Source organism: Gadus morhua, chromosome 12 (assembly GCF_902167405.1).
Source record: "Gadus morhua chromosome 12, gadMor3.0, whole genome shotgun sequence".
Classification (NCBI taxonomy): domain Eukaryota; kingdom Metazoa; phylum Chordata; class Actinopteri; order Gadiformes; family Gadidae; genus Gadus; species Gadus morhua.
In genome coordinates, this window is record NC_044059.1 from 18,054,512 (window position 1) to 18,070,538 (window position 16,027).

Genomic DNA, 16,027 nt, shown 5'->3' on the forward strand with positions numbered 1-16,027 from the left:
GTTAATTGTTTGGGTGAGTCAAAAACCTAATCATTACAGTCCTATTCTTATGTAGTTCAAACTCTGACTCCTACATCCACACCATTGTCAGCCATGTGAGCTGACTACCAGCTCCTCATGTGCAGTAACACATTTGACCCCTTGTGTTTGATAGTGAAAGCCTCACATCCTGTACCCTGTTTGCAGCACTACTTCCATGCGTGCAGTGGTTTGCCTGATGGTGATATCTACCTCTACAATAAGCCCGGTGGACAGGGGACCGGTGGCAAAGGTAACCATGGATCCTCTTTTCACATGGGCTGGAATTGTTCTGTGTCCCACAATTTGATTTCTATTCTTCGGGTCACGATTAGATTAAAAAATCTTTGATTCATCGATTCTTTCTTACACCCCCTGCAGCTATGTACAACACTTTAAAATGTGTTAATGTTGAGGTCATGGATTAAAGTTCTCCGTCGCTACGACGGATTTCCGTCATTTGGAGTTCACAGAGGCCACTTCACATCTCCGATAACGTCGGGACAAATTTACAAACAGGCGTCATTTGGATAAACTAATCGCATATTAAGGATCTAAATAGGTACTTTCTCGCATAAAAAAATATTAAAACTTAAGAAAGTGATGTATTAACAGCACTGAAGCGAGAATTAAAACAGCTTTTAGCAGCTTTACCGCTACCGCTGCCGCGAAATGCATTCTGGGAAACTTGCATACTGTATACTGCGGTGCAGTCGGTCTGCTGTATACTGCATACTGAATCCCACATTCAGTATGCAGTATACAGTACATACCGCGCAGTATGTAGTCGGCAGTACGGTAGTATGCAGTTTCGAACATGGACATAATACACGCGTGTATTATGTCGTCATACGTCAACGCCGGTAAAATTGTCAAATTATATAGTGAGTATTTAAAAGGTCTACCGTTAAAATTGACTGAAAACACAAGCATTTTAATGTACATCCCGATTATATATTAAATATATATTGAATATATTATATACAAATGTATATATATACACACCATTTTCGCGCCACATCTTACGTCTCTTTGTTGTGTTAGTGTTGAGTGTCAGAGCGAAAGTTAAGCTAGTATGAACTCCCTTATAATGATTGACGGCTCTGATGTATCGGATATTGATAAAACACAAAAAAATAAATGGAGATGGGCATGGCTGACGGAAACGGGGAACGATGGCAAGCCTTTTTTAGAGAGTAAAATATGAGACAAGCTTTGCAAAAAAAAAATCTTAGAGTCTAATTGAAAAGACAACAAAAAAATTGCAATAGATGCAAAAGAACAGCTGTTTAAAATCCTCCTCCTGTAAAACAGTATTGGTCGAGCATTTAAACGTGATGGCTGCATTTGGTGCTGACGTCTTATACATTTGTATTTCTTAAGCAGGTGTCAAGTAACCTAACCTGGAACATGTTTCACACACTGCACGTGACTTGGCTGTAGCGCGAATAAAATTTCAGTCAGAAGATTTTTTTTCACTTTAATCCCTGGTTGAGGTAATAACTAAGGCGAGAACAATACTTTTTTATCCAAATCCCTACCAACGGAAAATGTACAAATATTTACTCAAAGCCTGAAACCATTATGCATTCATTTTTCGTTCTTGTATTCTTAATGTTTTATGCATTCATTTTTTGTTCTTGTATTCTTAATTTTTTGTTTTTCTGCCTACTTTGCTATTCAGGGATCGCTTGCATCACGCTGTCGTTTGTGGATGCTCAAGGGGGCGCTGTAGTGGTGCCAGCACAGGACTGCACTGCACTGCAGAAGCAGAACCCTTTCAACACCCCCCTCCACCCAGATCAGTTTGAAGAGCTTACAGCTGTTTTTAAGATGGATTCTTCAAATAGCCTCTCAGGTATGGTCTGTTATTGCATGAGCTAAAACTACCAGTCACCATTATCTAATATATGCATCACTATCAAACATGAAAATCATATCCTTTTTTTCCTCACTTTAGTACAGTCAAATTAATAATTGATGCGTTATTATTATTAATATAATTATGTATTTTATTGAGTGTTCTCACAGTCAAAAAGGCTATGAAACATGAAGTACATTTCACATTTCAATGATCCTGTTTCTCCATTGCTGGTGTCAGTTGTATATTGCAGGTATATTATAATTATATATTTGCTAATATCAGCTACAGCTTTTCCTACCTAGACAATAAACTCCTTGTTGTCTCCACAGTTTCCTGTTTGTTAATTGATTATCATAATTTTAAAAATTTCTCTACAATAAAAAAATGATATCTTTGTGAAACAATGTAAAGTAGATGCCTGAAAGTTCTCAATGAGCGGTGTGGATTGAAAACAAAGTTTCATGAAGTGGCATTTCAACGGTGAACATTAGAGACATGACTTCACTGTGATATTTTCAATGACAATGATGCATCCACGTCACTTTGATTTGGACAGATATTATCGTTTAGGCCCTACTGTCAATGAGATTTTTGAGACTGTATTTTTAGAAACAACACAGGTGTATTACAAAAACAGCAAGCGTGCTACTGGTCTTTGTACTAAGCTTTTTCTTTATCAGTGCCACAAATGCAGGTCCGCTTTGATGTCTGGGAGCAAGGCAACATCAGCCCCTTGCAGCTCGGAGTCAAGCTCCAGGGAGCTCTCCGCCATGCACTGTGTGACGTGGTCATGGAGCTGAACCTGCTGCCCAACCCTCTTTGTTTGGGGGCCTTCTGTGCGGCGCCAATAGTTCATAAGGAAGAGAGTAAAGGTAAGGATCTTTAGAAATGTATCTCAAGTTAAAGCTGCTGTAGGTATGAAAGAAGAGCCATGATTTGAGGGTATTTTTAGAGAAATGCCAAAGCCACCTGTCCCCTATTGGTGAGTGAAATGCACTGTGAGAATATCTGCTCTGGTTGACTGCCCCTGCCCCTGTGTGAGAACATTTAGGTGTGATACCGTTCCTGGCTGCTTTCTGACCAATCGGTTTGAGGTTGTAACCGTGTGTAATATGTACTGTATGTTGCTTTCTTCAAGCAATTCATCGTTTATCAATGAGACCAACCTGGTTAAACCAAACATTTGATAATTGTATAGCAATCAGGGCATGTCATTGGTTCGGGGAATGAATCTTTGCCTGTTGAAGTGTGAGAAGTGTGCATGAATGCAACACTTCTTTTTTGGAGTTACGTAGTTTTAAGAAGTTGCTGTCTTCTGCTCTTTTCTGCTCTATCCCTTTACAACTCTTAAATCTTCAGTCAATGTGAAGTGACGTGTGTTTCATGGTGCTGTCGTTTTTCATTCCAGCAGTGTTCAGTCCCTCACCTGAAACAAAGGAGCTCAAGGAGACGCACCGCATCAGCGCCCGTGTGTCCAAGAACAGCCCCTCCCCCATCATCCTACCCCAGGCCCAGGGGGGCACCCCCACCCCGGGGAGCAGCACGCCAGAGTCTACCACCCCCACTAGCAAGAGCGGTCGGCGCAGCTTCTGGGAGATGCTGGTGTGTGAGACATGGGGGGGGGGGTTCTGCATCAGCATCAGCATCCCTTCTCAACATGCACTAAGCAGATCCATGTGTTCTAAAAACACCCCCAAATTAATATGTTAATAGTCAGAACTTGTGTTCTGAACAAAATGTAATAAAGTGGAACACATTGGCTAATGTTGTCAAAGAATGTTTTAACACCCAGCTTTTTTACTGGTAAAATAGGAACCAAACGGTTTTATAACGTGTCTTCACAGGGCAAGGCGGAGTCTTCGGAACTGGTGAGCCCAAAGACGACAGATGACATCGTGCCAGAGAAGGTGGAGGAGGGGAAGGTGGTGCGTCGTAGGCACAAGACGGAGAGTGTGAAGCAGCAGTGGAGCCAGGAGAGGGCTGGGGCGGTAGAACTGGAGCAGCTCCAGAGGTGCCTTCCTCCACCCAGCCAACAATTAGCATTGACCATTAGCATTAAAGGTCCCATGACATACCACCAGGTGTGGTGTGATTAGCCGTTATAAGCCGTTTTTTAAATCTGCCCCTTATGACATCACAGGTGGGCGTGTCCACCTAGATGTGTGCTGGATAGATCAGTCTACCAGCCTACCCAGTTGGGCCTACCCCATGTCATGGGACCTTTAAAGAAAATAATCTTTTAAGTCCCTGATCAAATTTCAAAAAAATGGACATTTCTCTTACCAACCTTATTTCTATCAGTTGCTATATAAGTGTACTTTATAGGAGCATGCTTTCTTTGTACTTGCGGAGCTTCACTAACATACTTCACTTATGATGAACTACCTCCAACCAATAAGCCTTGAAATCATCTAGAATTGTTACCAAGGCAAACTATTTCCTTCTTGAATGTTGAATGTTTACCATGTCTTAATGTGGCTACTGTGGTGGTTCTTCAGTAAGGTAATTTCTCCTGCTTTGGCGTCTCCTAGGAAACAAGTGTCCCAGTTAGAGGAGGGCGATCTGGGCACCCTGCATCCTGTTTACCAGTTTATTTGCCAACCATGGATGACCTTCATGGCTCAACTTGGTCCGTCTCCTCGCAACATTTTTAATTTCAAATCATGTCACTTTTCGACTGTTGAATAGCTAAATTGCTTCGTATGGGGTGTCATTCCAAATGTTGAGCCCTTTTCTCTTTCTTAATGTTGATTTATTTTCTCCTTCTCTCTGTCGCTCATCTCTGCTGAACAGGCTGCACGTCAGTCCAGCAGTGTACAGCTGAAATAGCGTCACACTTTCTGCTGCCTTCAGTGTTGATGGAGATTGTTAATTTGGTCAGTTCACTGGCCAATGATACAACAGTGAAGGTGTTTGAGAAGCAAAGGTCGGTCATGGCTTCTGGTGTGGTGTTGTCTCTTAAATTCAATAACAAAAAAAAATGATATTGCATTGTATGCGTTTCATCCCCCTCCTTTTCTATTCACCTACCTTTCAGTCGTTCTCAAAGCACAGACGTCTTCGTCCCGTTGCCACTGGTGCAGCACTCCAGACCCGCTAGTTCGAACCCCAGGACCTTCATTCTCGTCGGACGGAACTTCCATCAGTGGCACTGCAGCACAGACCAAGGTATCCCGAGGCTCCCCTCTTGTCACCTTGCTCGTCCCATACTGTCGCCTGCTGCACCTCCTTCCCCGCGCTCGTTGTCCAGTGTGCTCCTTTAACATGTAGGCAGTGTTCCACGGCTTTCATCCATGCCTCAGCTGCCCTTTTTTTGTTGACTCGTCTGTTGTTCCTTTTGTGTCTGCCTTGCTGCTGTACCCATCTCTGTTTACCTGCAGAGCAAAGTTCAGATGAGGAGCACAGCCCTTTGCTAAATAGGTTCACACGTAAGTCCACTATCCAGCTCCAATGCATTTGAGGTGTTTTTGTTTATTTGCATCGATAAACTGATTTACTTATGCATACATCATGTATGCATGTAGAAATGTGAGTACTGTGTACAATGTAAATGTAAAAGCACAGACAAAAATATCCTTTTATTTCACAACACTTTGATTGAACAAGATGAAAAGAGAGCTCACTATTGGCCTTTCAAAGTCTCATCTTAACCAGATTGCCAGACATTTTAATTTCAATGCATGCTTTCACTTATTGTTTCTATCTATTCTATCCTTATGTTTACTATATACCACATCATTTGTATTTTTCTCATAACTTCCTAATGCAAACACCACAGGGTGTTTACAATCAGTAACTGCACATGGCTCTTTGGCTTCCAGTTCCTGGTGTGGTGTAACCTAGTTTATGTAAACAAAGATAACGATGCTTCAGAGGATTAAATTGACACTGCAGTATCTGGCTTTGCACAGCTCTTCCTCGCTCCCTGACTTACGTGAATGTGTCTCTCCCCAATCACAGCTCATAAAGGCCTCCAGCGCTTCGAGGCCTTGGAGCCAGCTGATTGGCCTGGCCCGGGTACGGCCCATGGAGGGGTAGCACCACGACAGAGGTTCCTCTTCATCGCTGTGCAGGGCAAAAAGGTAATGATGTGGATACAAAAAGAAAACTGCATAATAATATACTTCCAAATACAAATCACTACATTTCAGTCATATGTTGGTTCCATTTGAACTGTGACTGCCAAATGTACCATTGAATTGCAATAATATACCAGATGTATGCTCTGCTTGTTTCATGTATTTGTGTTTTAATTTTGACATTCCTTTCCGTTTATTGTTTTAAATTTGTGAAAGACAAATAAATAAATCAAATCCGATCAAACACCAATCAATAGTGCTTGTGAATAATTAGCCTCTCCAAAAAAAAGTATATAAAAGATTGCATATGAATATATAAAAAATAACAAGCGGATTTGATGAGGATTTAATTGCTCTGTGTACATAACAATGCATCCCCAATACAATGTGTACCAGGTCACTCTCCACTGCTATAACTGGCATGTGGACCTTGGCTCCGATTTGAACCGGAGGCTGGGTCAGCTTTTCAAGTGGCAGAACGCCAGGGCCCATGTGGTGCACTGCCTACTCAACCAGAAGATGGGCCTGTTCCATCACTACTGCTTCTCAGACACTCCCAGCCATGACGACTCCAAGCAGGTGATGTTTGATCTACACAGTGGGTGGTTTATGAGTGGTATGGGACGCAAATAAATTAATACGTCAATTCACTCTATTACCGTAATTCTATGATTTTACGACACATTGTGACGCCCAAGTTTTAGACGATAACGATGGATGGAAACACATGAGGGATGGGTCGAATACATCATTCAAAACTTTGAATAATAATAAGGTTTTCCTGACAAATAAGGGGACAAAATAACAAAAGAAAGAAGAAGTTACCGGTAATTCAAAGTGCTGCCCTGCCTGAATCTGAGCCACCGGAGGCCACTGATGCAGAATCGTGTTTTCTCAACGGAACATTTTGCCTTTTAATTTCTACCTTGTCATTTTTATAACCCCCAAAGTAAAAGTTCACTATCAGCAGTATTACAATAGGATGGCTGTATGGACGCGCAGTGGCTTTTGGATCCACTCCTAGGGCAGAGCTTCACTGTAGCGTTGAAGGTTCTGAAGACACAGGGCTTCCATGGTATGTGAGTGTAGACCTACTAGTTTGAACAAAGAGCAACGTTTTGATGTAATTACACGGCAAGACTACTCACCCGAAGAGAAATCAAACAGGCACGATGGGTTACTGATCACCATTAAAGGAAAAAACTCCCTTCCTGTTCCATTCATGTTTATTCAATTAAATCAAACCAACCCGTTATTATTAGATATCTAGATATCTAGATCTAGATATCTATTATGATATCTTTTTTCTTGTTTAAACACTGAGTATATAAGCTAAATAAGTTCATTATTAGAACCCGTCTAAAGCTCTTAACCTTGTGGGTAGTGGGAGCGCCCCATGGAGCCTAGAACATTTAATAAATACTATTATTATTACTTTACACCTGCCGATATTCACACTGGTTGGTAGGTGTCGGTGCTACCAAAGTATTTGGATAATGTTCTTATATCCGAATACAAAACTAACAAAGGATAATTCAGTCCTCCCATGGGTGTCCATTGTGTTGATGCTATCCCTACCTCAAATTAAGTGCTGACGTGAAGTATTCTCAGACCGAAGGATGCCTTAAGGCCTATTTAAGGCCTATTTAGGGTCGTTTTAGACGCAGAGACGTAAGCACGTAATTTACACAAGGGACTTGTTTTAGACAAGTTTTGATTTACGGTTACCGTAAGGTTCCTTAAGGATTGCGCGTGTTGCAAGGGGATTCTCCGCCAGAACAGTAGGGGGAGCAACGAACGAATCTGTGGGCGTGGAAGTGGAAATCGCTGGCTTGTTTATATTTATAATCATAGCCGCGGAAACGTATTCTCAGCAGGGGGTGCTGGAAAAAAAAACTCAGCCTGGACTAGACTCACAACTCGCTACATTGATAAAAAAGATATATAGCAGCGCAGCTCAATTACACCAGTGCATGCGCGCACAGTCGAAAATCGATCGTTGTGTTCACACCATGGTTCACATCCAGCTGCTCACAGAACAAGTTTAGCGCGCCACCGCTCCCCTCACACTTTTTCATATAACTTTTTTTCAGCACTAGGTCATATGAGCATTAAATAAATCTCAAAATGCCTTGGACAGCAGCGACTATGACCCGCTTTGCCACGGGCCGAAACAGTGCGGAGCGACCACAGCGGGGCAGAGGAGTGTCAGGAATAGTCTTTTGTGTACACATCAGTACGGCCTATTTGCACTACTGTTTAGTGGCAATGCAGTGTTTTATTCTATGCCTTTTAATTTTCGTATATTATTTCAATGAATACAATTTATTTATTTATAAAAACAAGATCTGGTCTTCAAATCTTTTTTCCAAACATAGGTCGGGTTTGTGTTTATATTCGGACCAATACGGTACAGCGGGCGCTCACATGACGTTAAGCATTTCCTGGTGCATAATGTGACGCTTCAGAACCTAAAATCCCGTTTCTCCCCGTTGACACAACACATAACCGGCGTTTTCAGAAATCTCCACTTTGGCCGGAGTTTTTAGAAATAATCGTTTTCTGTGATAAGACAGGGCGGCAGCACCCCCAGCACCCCTACTTCCCGCGGTACTGTTTATAATTATCATAATTCGTTCTTGTGTTTTCTTCTTCTCCTTCTTCAAAATTCTTCATTCGCTTCTGTCGCGGCCTTTTAAAAATGGCGCTATTATGCTGTAAAACCGGAAATGTGAGACTCCTGAAAGGATGTGGTTGGCTGGCCAATCACAGTCTTTCAAGTAAAGGCCGATATATGCTCTGTTTTAGACGTAACGCGTAAGCACGTAAGATACATAACCCCCCCTTGCGCGGTAAAATATCCCCCCTACGTGCTTAAGTGCGTCGGCCCAAATTCCTGACTATGCGACTAATACACTCTTTTGCATGCATTTTATTCTTCGGATATAACTGGGATAATTTAACAAAATGTAACCTACTACCTGCGGTTCGCCAATATGCAAAGGGTTTAAAAATCTAAGAATTTCAGTTTTTTGTATAAAAATGTTTAAATAAAGTAAAACAAGCATCTGAATATTGAACTGGGATTAGAGTACCTACCTAACAAATAGATATCTGAATATTCGGCCAAAACATGAACACAGCTAGATTTTGCAAGGTTTGCTGTATAAATAAGACAGACATTGGTCTGGAACTAGAACATTTGTTTTATTAATGTACATTTTTATGTCTGCATCCCATTGTGACCGTTTGCACAATATGCAACTATTGAACTACTTTTGCGATAGTGGGATATGAAAGTTTTGATGGCCCATTTTGAGGATTAAAAAAGCCAATCCTAAATAAACTGAATCCCTCTCAGAACGGCCCCTCTGCTCTGAACTACTCTCATGCTAGAGTGACGGTGCACAGAAGGCCGAGGCAGAGCAGAAGAAAATGTGCCCTTGCCGAGTGTCATCTGTCAGTGCCCCAATGAGGCGTGAAGCGGGCACCAGTGGTCTGTGAAACAACCCCCCTGCAGCCTATAGGCATTAAGCACAGAGGCATCTGTCCCCCCCCCCCCAATCCCTCTAGCCCAGTTATCTCCAGCAGCCTGTAAGATGCTCTTCCGAGCACATTTTCCCAGAGGCAAGGCCCAGACGGAAATAAAATAGACAAATAAAGTCTTCTTCAAAGTCGCAAGAGAAGACCATTAACTTGTTATGGGCTTAATTTTCTCCACTGAAAGTTTGTGTTTGGAAATAGTGAAGTCTTGATGTCTGATCAGATTTATTTTTATTTATTTATTCAGATGGTTTTCATAATGAAATATATCAACATACTTGCATTTCAAAACATTTGTGCTAAACTTTATTCAGCCTTATGTAAAAGAAAATGTTAATAAATGTAGGCATTTTTGGGACTTTCCAGCCAGGTCCTTCATGTTGGCAGTAACTTCATTTGATAATTGTTTGTTACTAATCCCATCAAAATAACTGAAAAATAATGTCATGATATTTCACTAAACTTCCATTCCATTTTACCCTCTGACTTCCCCCCTCGGATTTTGTTCTCATCCTCCCGTGTCCACAAACAGGAGCCCAACCCGTTCCTTAACCCTGCGGTGGAGCCTGACGCCCTGCTACGAAGCCCCGTGCCTCCAGTGACAAGCAAGGACCCGGGGCGGCTGGGCAGCTCCGGCCGCAGCCTGGCCCCCCTTCACTTCCCCTCAGAGCTGCTGCCGTTCGACGAGGCCCTGAGAGACATGAGCACGGTGCGCCCGTTCGCCGTGGGTGAGCAGGACTGCCCAGATGTCGTGACGAGGCATGGGAACCAGCTTCTGGAGGTCAAGGCAGCCGAGCGCAGAGGTCCGTAGCACCTAATAGATGGATACGTTTTTAGTAGTTGAGTCTTTATTCGAAGCACCTCACCGTTCCAACCCTGTTTCTGTTGACAGAAATGGAGAAGCAGATGAAGATTGAGAACTTGTTTGTGACTTGGCAGCAGAGGTCTGCACAGTCCAACATGCCTATCTCAGTAAGTGCTTCTCCAGTTGGACACACTAACCACACAAATACACTCCTTTACTCCTCAATGAACTCAATCATCCACTCACTCATCCACTCACTCACTCACTCACTCACTCACTCACTCACTCACTCACTCACTCACTCACTCACTCACTCACTCACTCACTCACTCAGAATCTCAGAATCTCATCTTCTCACTCACTCACCCAGTCACTCCCTCAGTGTTTAACTCTGAAGGTGCACGCTCTAAATCGACACAATTGAATGCACAACCCATTGAAGTCGTTCCCCACTCCCAGGCGGTAGACCTGGACATTCTGAAGCAGTCCTCAAGGCTGGTCCACTACTGCGCCACCCCGCTCCTGTTTGATCCCGCCTTCCGCAGGCAGATCCAGGACGAGCAGTTCAACCGGCCCCCGGCTAAGGTAATACTTCTCTTCAACCCTCTTGCGGTATTTGTCATTTTACTGGGCCTTAACCCTGGGAGACAGTTTGTCTGCTGGGACTGAGATGGTGTGTCTGCTGGGACAAAGACAGTGTGTAGGCTGGGAATATGCTGGGACTAAAACAGTGTGTATGCTTGGACTAAGACGGTGTCACTGCTGGGACTATGCTGGGACTAAGACGGTGTGTCTGATGGGACTAAGAAGATGCTTCCTGTGTGTATGCTTCCTGTATGGGTGGCAGAAGCGACACTGCTCCAGCGACTCAGCAGCCTCAGGACGCGACCGGAGCTACAGCACAGACTCAGCGGACACCATACCCAGTCGGCTGAAGGAGGAGTCCTGGCTGCTGGAGCTCTCTAACACCTTCCTGCAGCAGTACATCCAGTACCTGCAGAGCACAGGCTTCATCCTGGTGCAGATCCGGCCTCAGTCTCCTGCCCGCAAGTTAGTCCTGTATATTCACATATATAGGGCCCTATTTTAACGGTCTGAAACGCAAGTGAGAAGCACCAAACACAAGTAACTCTGTAAGCGGTTCTATGGCGATGTTGCTATTTTACCGGTGGATAAGTGCCATGAGCGCAATGGAAAAGGGGTTTCCACAATCCACGTCATCATCATCATAATATTTCAATTAGGCAAATCGTTTGCATATCTGTGCTGCGTATAGCCTACTGGTGTGTAAGCTTATGTTGCAGTTCCAACCTGCCATGGTACGTCAAAATAGCAACACCAACTGTGCTATCCGCTAGTGCACTTGGACCAGGTATTTTTCGGTCAGTTGCGCAACTGCTTTATCGATCTGTAAGATAGCACCATGTATCATTTGCGCCGGAGCACGCCTCTCAGGGCGGAAGTTTAGTGGCACGAGTTTGCTGCGGGGGAAAATCAGCTTTGCACTGGGTGCAAACTAGCAACGGTACATGCGTCGGTGTAGAATGTCAATCGGGCTGGGTGCAAGATAGGGCCCATAGTCTGACCATCACATATAGTCCCACTTTTATTGAATTGTATTAATGACCTCCTGTTTGAGGTCCCAGTGAACCTCAGCCTCTCACCAATGTGATTTTGTTCAACTTTGCAGCAGTGTTGCACGGGCCCGTGCTGCAATGCTGAGCTCCATGTTGCCTGAAGGGAGGATGTCCTTCTCCTACGTCAAGCAGAAAAGCGAGGACAGCCCCAAGGTCAGCATTGACTTCAAGTCCATTGGGGGAAATGCAACTGCAGCGATTCATCATCGTCACCAATCACTCGTTTATCATTCCTGACCAAAAGTCGGACTCGTATCAAACAGGGATGCGTTCTACACCCCTGATGACACTGTGCCATTTTGTCTTGTCTTAAAACTGCTCTTAGCAGATCACAGCGAGTGGCACCACACCATACCACCTCCAGAGGGCGCTGCCAGGGGGAATCGTGCTCATCGAGTTGACATTCCAGGTGAGTTCTTTCACTGTAGCTTTCAGCTATCACTGGAAAAATCCAGATGAAATTCTGACTCAATTTCACACTAAACTTAACATAAGACAATATATATACCTCTGTCGGTAAGGTATGCGGTCGGCAGGTTAAATTACCATGGTTAAACTCTTAGATACTCAAACTCCTTAAAGAGAAGGCTTCGTCTCTCAACGCCTGAGAGCAAAAATGAATGATTTAGTAATAAATGCACTACTCAACTACGCAAGGCTAAGACAACATACTTTCAACAGCATATGATCCAATCTGCTTCCAAGCCAAAGTCACTATGGCAGGCTCTTAAAGTCATCACTGGAGAAAATTAAAATAAGAAAAATCCAAATTTATAGATTTCCCTCCATGTCAGTCGTATCTCAGACTCTGTAAAGATTGCAAATGCCTTCAACTTATACTTCATCAGTTCAAGAACTACCATCTGTCTTTCCCACACCCATCCTCAACAACTGATTTGTTTTCTTTCTCTGAGATCACACAAGATGATCAAATTTAAACACTCTAAATAACAGCCTTATACTCCTTCTCCACCACTTAATTAATCTCTGTATCAGGCTGTCTATTTTCCCCTCCAGCTGGATAACAGCTCAAATTAAACCAATTTGTAAAGCTGACAACCCTGGTCTCTAACTATAGACATGTAGCCATACTCCCAATAATGTCTAAGCTGCTTGAAAAAAACATTATACAATTAATTAAGCTTCTATCTGGAAAACAGCAACTGGCTTAGGGACTGCTAACATGGTTTCCGTGCAAAGCGGTCCACCATGTCAGACTTACTACTCTTGACAGAGGAAATCTGTAACTCTCTTAATAGAAGATTCATCACTGGAGCTATTTTTATTGATTTTCGTAAAGCGTTTAACACATGATTATGTTATCCAAAAGTCACTCTTTTAATTAGGTGAGTGCTGCCTGCCGCACTCAACTATTGGTCTTCATAAAATGTATTCTTTCTTTCTTTCTTTCTTTCTTTCTTTCTTTCTTTCTTTCTTTCTTTCTTTCTTTCTTTTTTTCTTTCTTTCTTTCTTTCTTTCTTTCTTTCTTTCTTTCTTTCTTTCTTTCTTTCTTTCTTTCTTTCTTTCTTTCTTTCTTATTCTCTACAAACTTTGGGACCTATCTCCTTCCGCAATTATTCACCTAGAGACTCCATTCGAATTTTAAAATATTCAGAATAGCTTGGGATTGCGCGCTTTTCCGATTTTGTAAATATTTTATACTTTTTAAGATATTCTACTTCCGTCCTCCCATTGACTCCCATGTTGGTACTCTGGTACTTCAAATGTTTAAGACGTAACTGAATCAATATTCAACCTTTTATCTTCGTTCAAACCATTTAACAAATCTACACACTTGTATCTTCAATAATATCTCAACAGAATTTCAGAATCACAGTTTTAGTTTCAAACCGTCATATTCTACAGTTGGTCCCATTGAAGCCGTCTGCCCATTCTGACAATTAAATTACTTAAGACATCGTAACTCAGTCAAATTTCAACCGCTTGCCATCGTTCCAACCATTAAACAAATCTACACACTTGTATCTTCAATAATATCGATACGGAATTCCGATATCATTTAAACTTTATTCAGAATAACAGTTTTAGTTTCATTCCGGCCTCGTTTTCAGTTGGTCTCATTGTTTTACGTTGACGCTGGAGCGTGAGGACGTACAGCAGCGTTGCTGGATTGGGCTACTTTTGGAGGACGTTCAGGCAGTGTTGCCAGATTGGGCTGCTTTTCCCGCCCTATTGGACTACTTTTAATCACACACCAGCGCGCTATTTTCTTAAAGACAGACAGACAGTCAGACAGACAGACAGACAGACAGAGTGCAATACATTTGACCTTTTACATTTCTGCATTTTTAGCAATGCTTTGCGCTTTTCAATCAGCTGTCACTTTATTTGTTTGTACTTTTTCTTAAATGGTGTGCATGTTTACATTGTTTACTCCATTTAGATTTTTGAACTTTTGTTAAAATCCCTTCGCTTGATTTAAGCCATTTAACGTTTCTTTAGGTCTTAATCTATGTGGCTTTATTTAAAAAATATTTTCAACCTCACTGTACTACAGCACTCACCGCATTTTCTGCAGGAAATGCATTTTCTAGTCTATCACCCTCTCTATTAGACATGATTTCATCTAATTTAAAGTGTACCGTAATTTTCGGACTATAAGCCGCGCCTTTTTTCCCATTTTGCGATTCTGCAGCTTATATAACGGTGCGACTAATCTTTGAATTTTATAGCTAACGGCCACTAGGGGACCTCCTAAATCTATGGATTTTTAAGCGGCGGGCTCAAGTGCGGCTTATATATGTAAACATCATTCAGTTTAGCTGCTGCGGCTTATACTCCGGTGTGCCTTATAGTGCGGAAAATACGGTAATTCCGGCGAAAATTTAACCCAGGGTCTTTGTTTTGGCATGTATTCCCATCAAATAAGCCCTCCAGCTACTTTTTTCATTGAAAATCCAGTATAGATTTTGGCCGGCGCAATTTATGGCTTCCATGTTATTGGTTAGGGGCACCGCGAATGGTTCCAAATCTGCATTTTTTTAACCTCTAATATTGCTCAAAATAGCACCAAACCTCTGCAGCAGCATGATTGGGGTCCCTACACATAAAACTGCGCATCAACAACTTAGTTTGCGTACCGGGAGTTTATTAAAAAGACTGTTTTCCAAGTCTGTGCCTTACTGGTAGGTCCATGTTTCCAGGAAGTCCACACAAGCCGATTACCTGCTACTCTATATAATATAATAGAGGCGCCAACAAATTAAACGTAACAATCTCCCCTCTTGATGCTTGACTGTTTCAAATTTGTTTGCGTCTCCATTATATTATAATCATAATATAATAATGCTACTGCAGAGGTTTGGGTCTATTTTGAGCAATATTAGTGGTTAAAAAGTGCAGATTTAGAAGCTTTTGCGGTGCCCCTAACCAATAACACGGAAGCCAAACATTGCGCCTGGCAAACTCTTTACTCGATTTTCAATGAAAAAATAACCTGGAGGGCTTCTTTAATGGCTATACATACCAAAACAAAGACCCTGGGTTCAATTTTCACCGGAATTACACTTTAACAGATAGATCACAAGTTGTCAAAATTAGGATGTGGTATGGCAGTTCCACAAGGAAGCTTTCTTGGGCCTTTACTTTTTCTTTTATACATAAATGATATCCCACAAGTGTGTGAATACTCTAAATGCCTAATGAATGCTGATAACATGGTGCTCTTTCTGTCTGACTCTAACAAAGATATCATAAAGTCCAAACTGTCATCTGATAAGTGGTTGAATAAAAATCACTTAACCATTAATGTTAAAAAAAAACAAATGTGTGTATTTCTAATCATCGTGAAAGCATCTGTCATTTTACCAGTCCTATCATCTTCTCAAATCAAAATCTTGTTATCACCAAAACATGCAAGTATCTTGGTGTGTTACTTGTCTCACACCTCACATGCCGTGAACATGCCTACAAGTTAACTAAAAAGTTAAACCAGAAACTATATCTATGTCTACTATGTCTGTCAAGATTATAACATACCTATCCTACTGTCTCCAAAAACCTACCTGTAGGCAATTGTATTCTCAACCATTTCATACTGTTTAGCAACTGTCTCTCATCA

At 42.1% G+C, this 16,027-nt stretch overlaps 1 protein-coding gene across 1 annotated transcript in view; it reads left to right on the forward strand.

Annotated features, from left to right (window-relative positions):
- LOC115555031 (KICSTOR complex protein SZT2-like) overlaps positions 1-16,027 on the forward strand; it is a 72,528-nt gene that overhangs the window by 46,173 nt on the left and 10,328 nt on the right. The window contains 17 exon segments of the mRNA XM_030371711.1: positions 187-271; positions 1,703-1,876; positions 2,563-2,754; positions 3,291-3,484; positions 3,727-3,893; positions 4,414-4,511; positions 4,676-4,808; positions 4,920-5,050; positions 5,263-5,310; positions 5,843-5,964; positions 6,358-6,540; positions 10,037-10,307; positions 10,397-10,476; positions 10,769-10,894; positions 11,157-11,359; positions 12,000-12,099; positions 12,272-12,355. Coding sequence (XP_030227571.1) covers positions 187-271; positions 1,703-1,876; positions 2,563-2,754; positions 3,291-3,484; positions 3,727-3,893; positions 4,414-4,511; positions 4,676-4,808; positions 4,920-5,050; positions 5,263-5,310; positions 5,843-5,964; positions 6,358-6,540; positions 10,037-10,307; positions 10,397-10,476; positions 10,769-10,894; positions 11,157-11,359; positions 12,000-12,099; positions 12,272-12,355 — 2,391 coding nt within the window.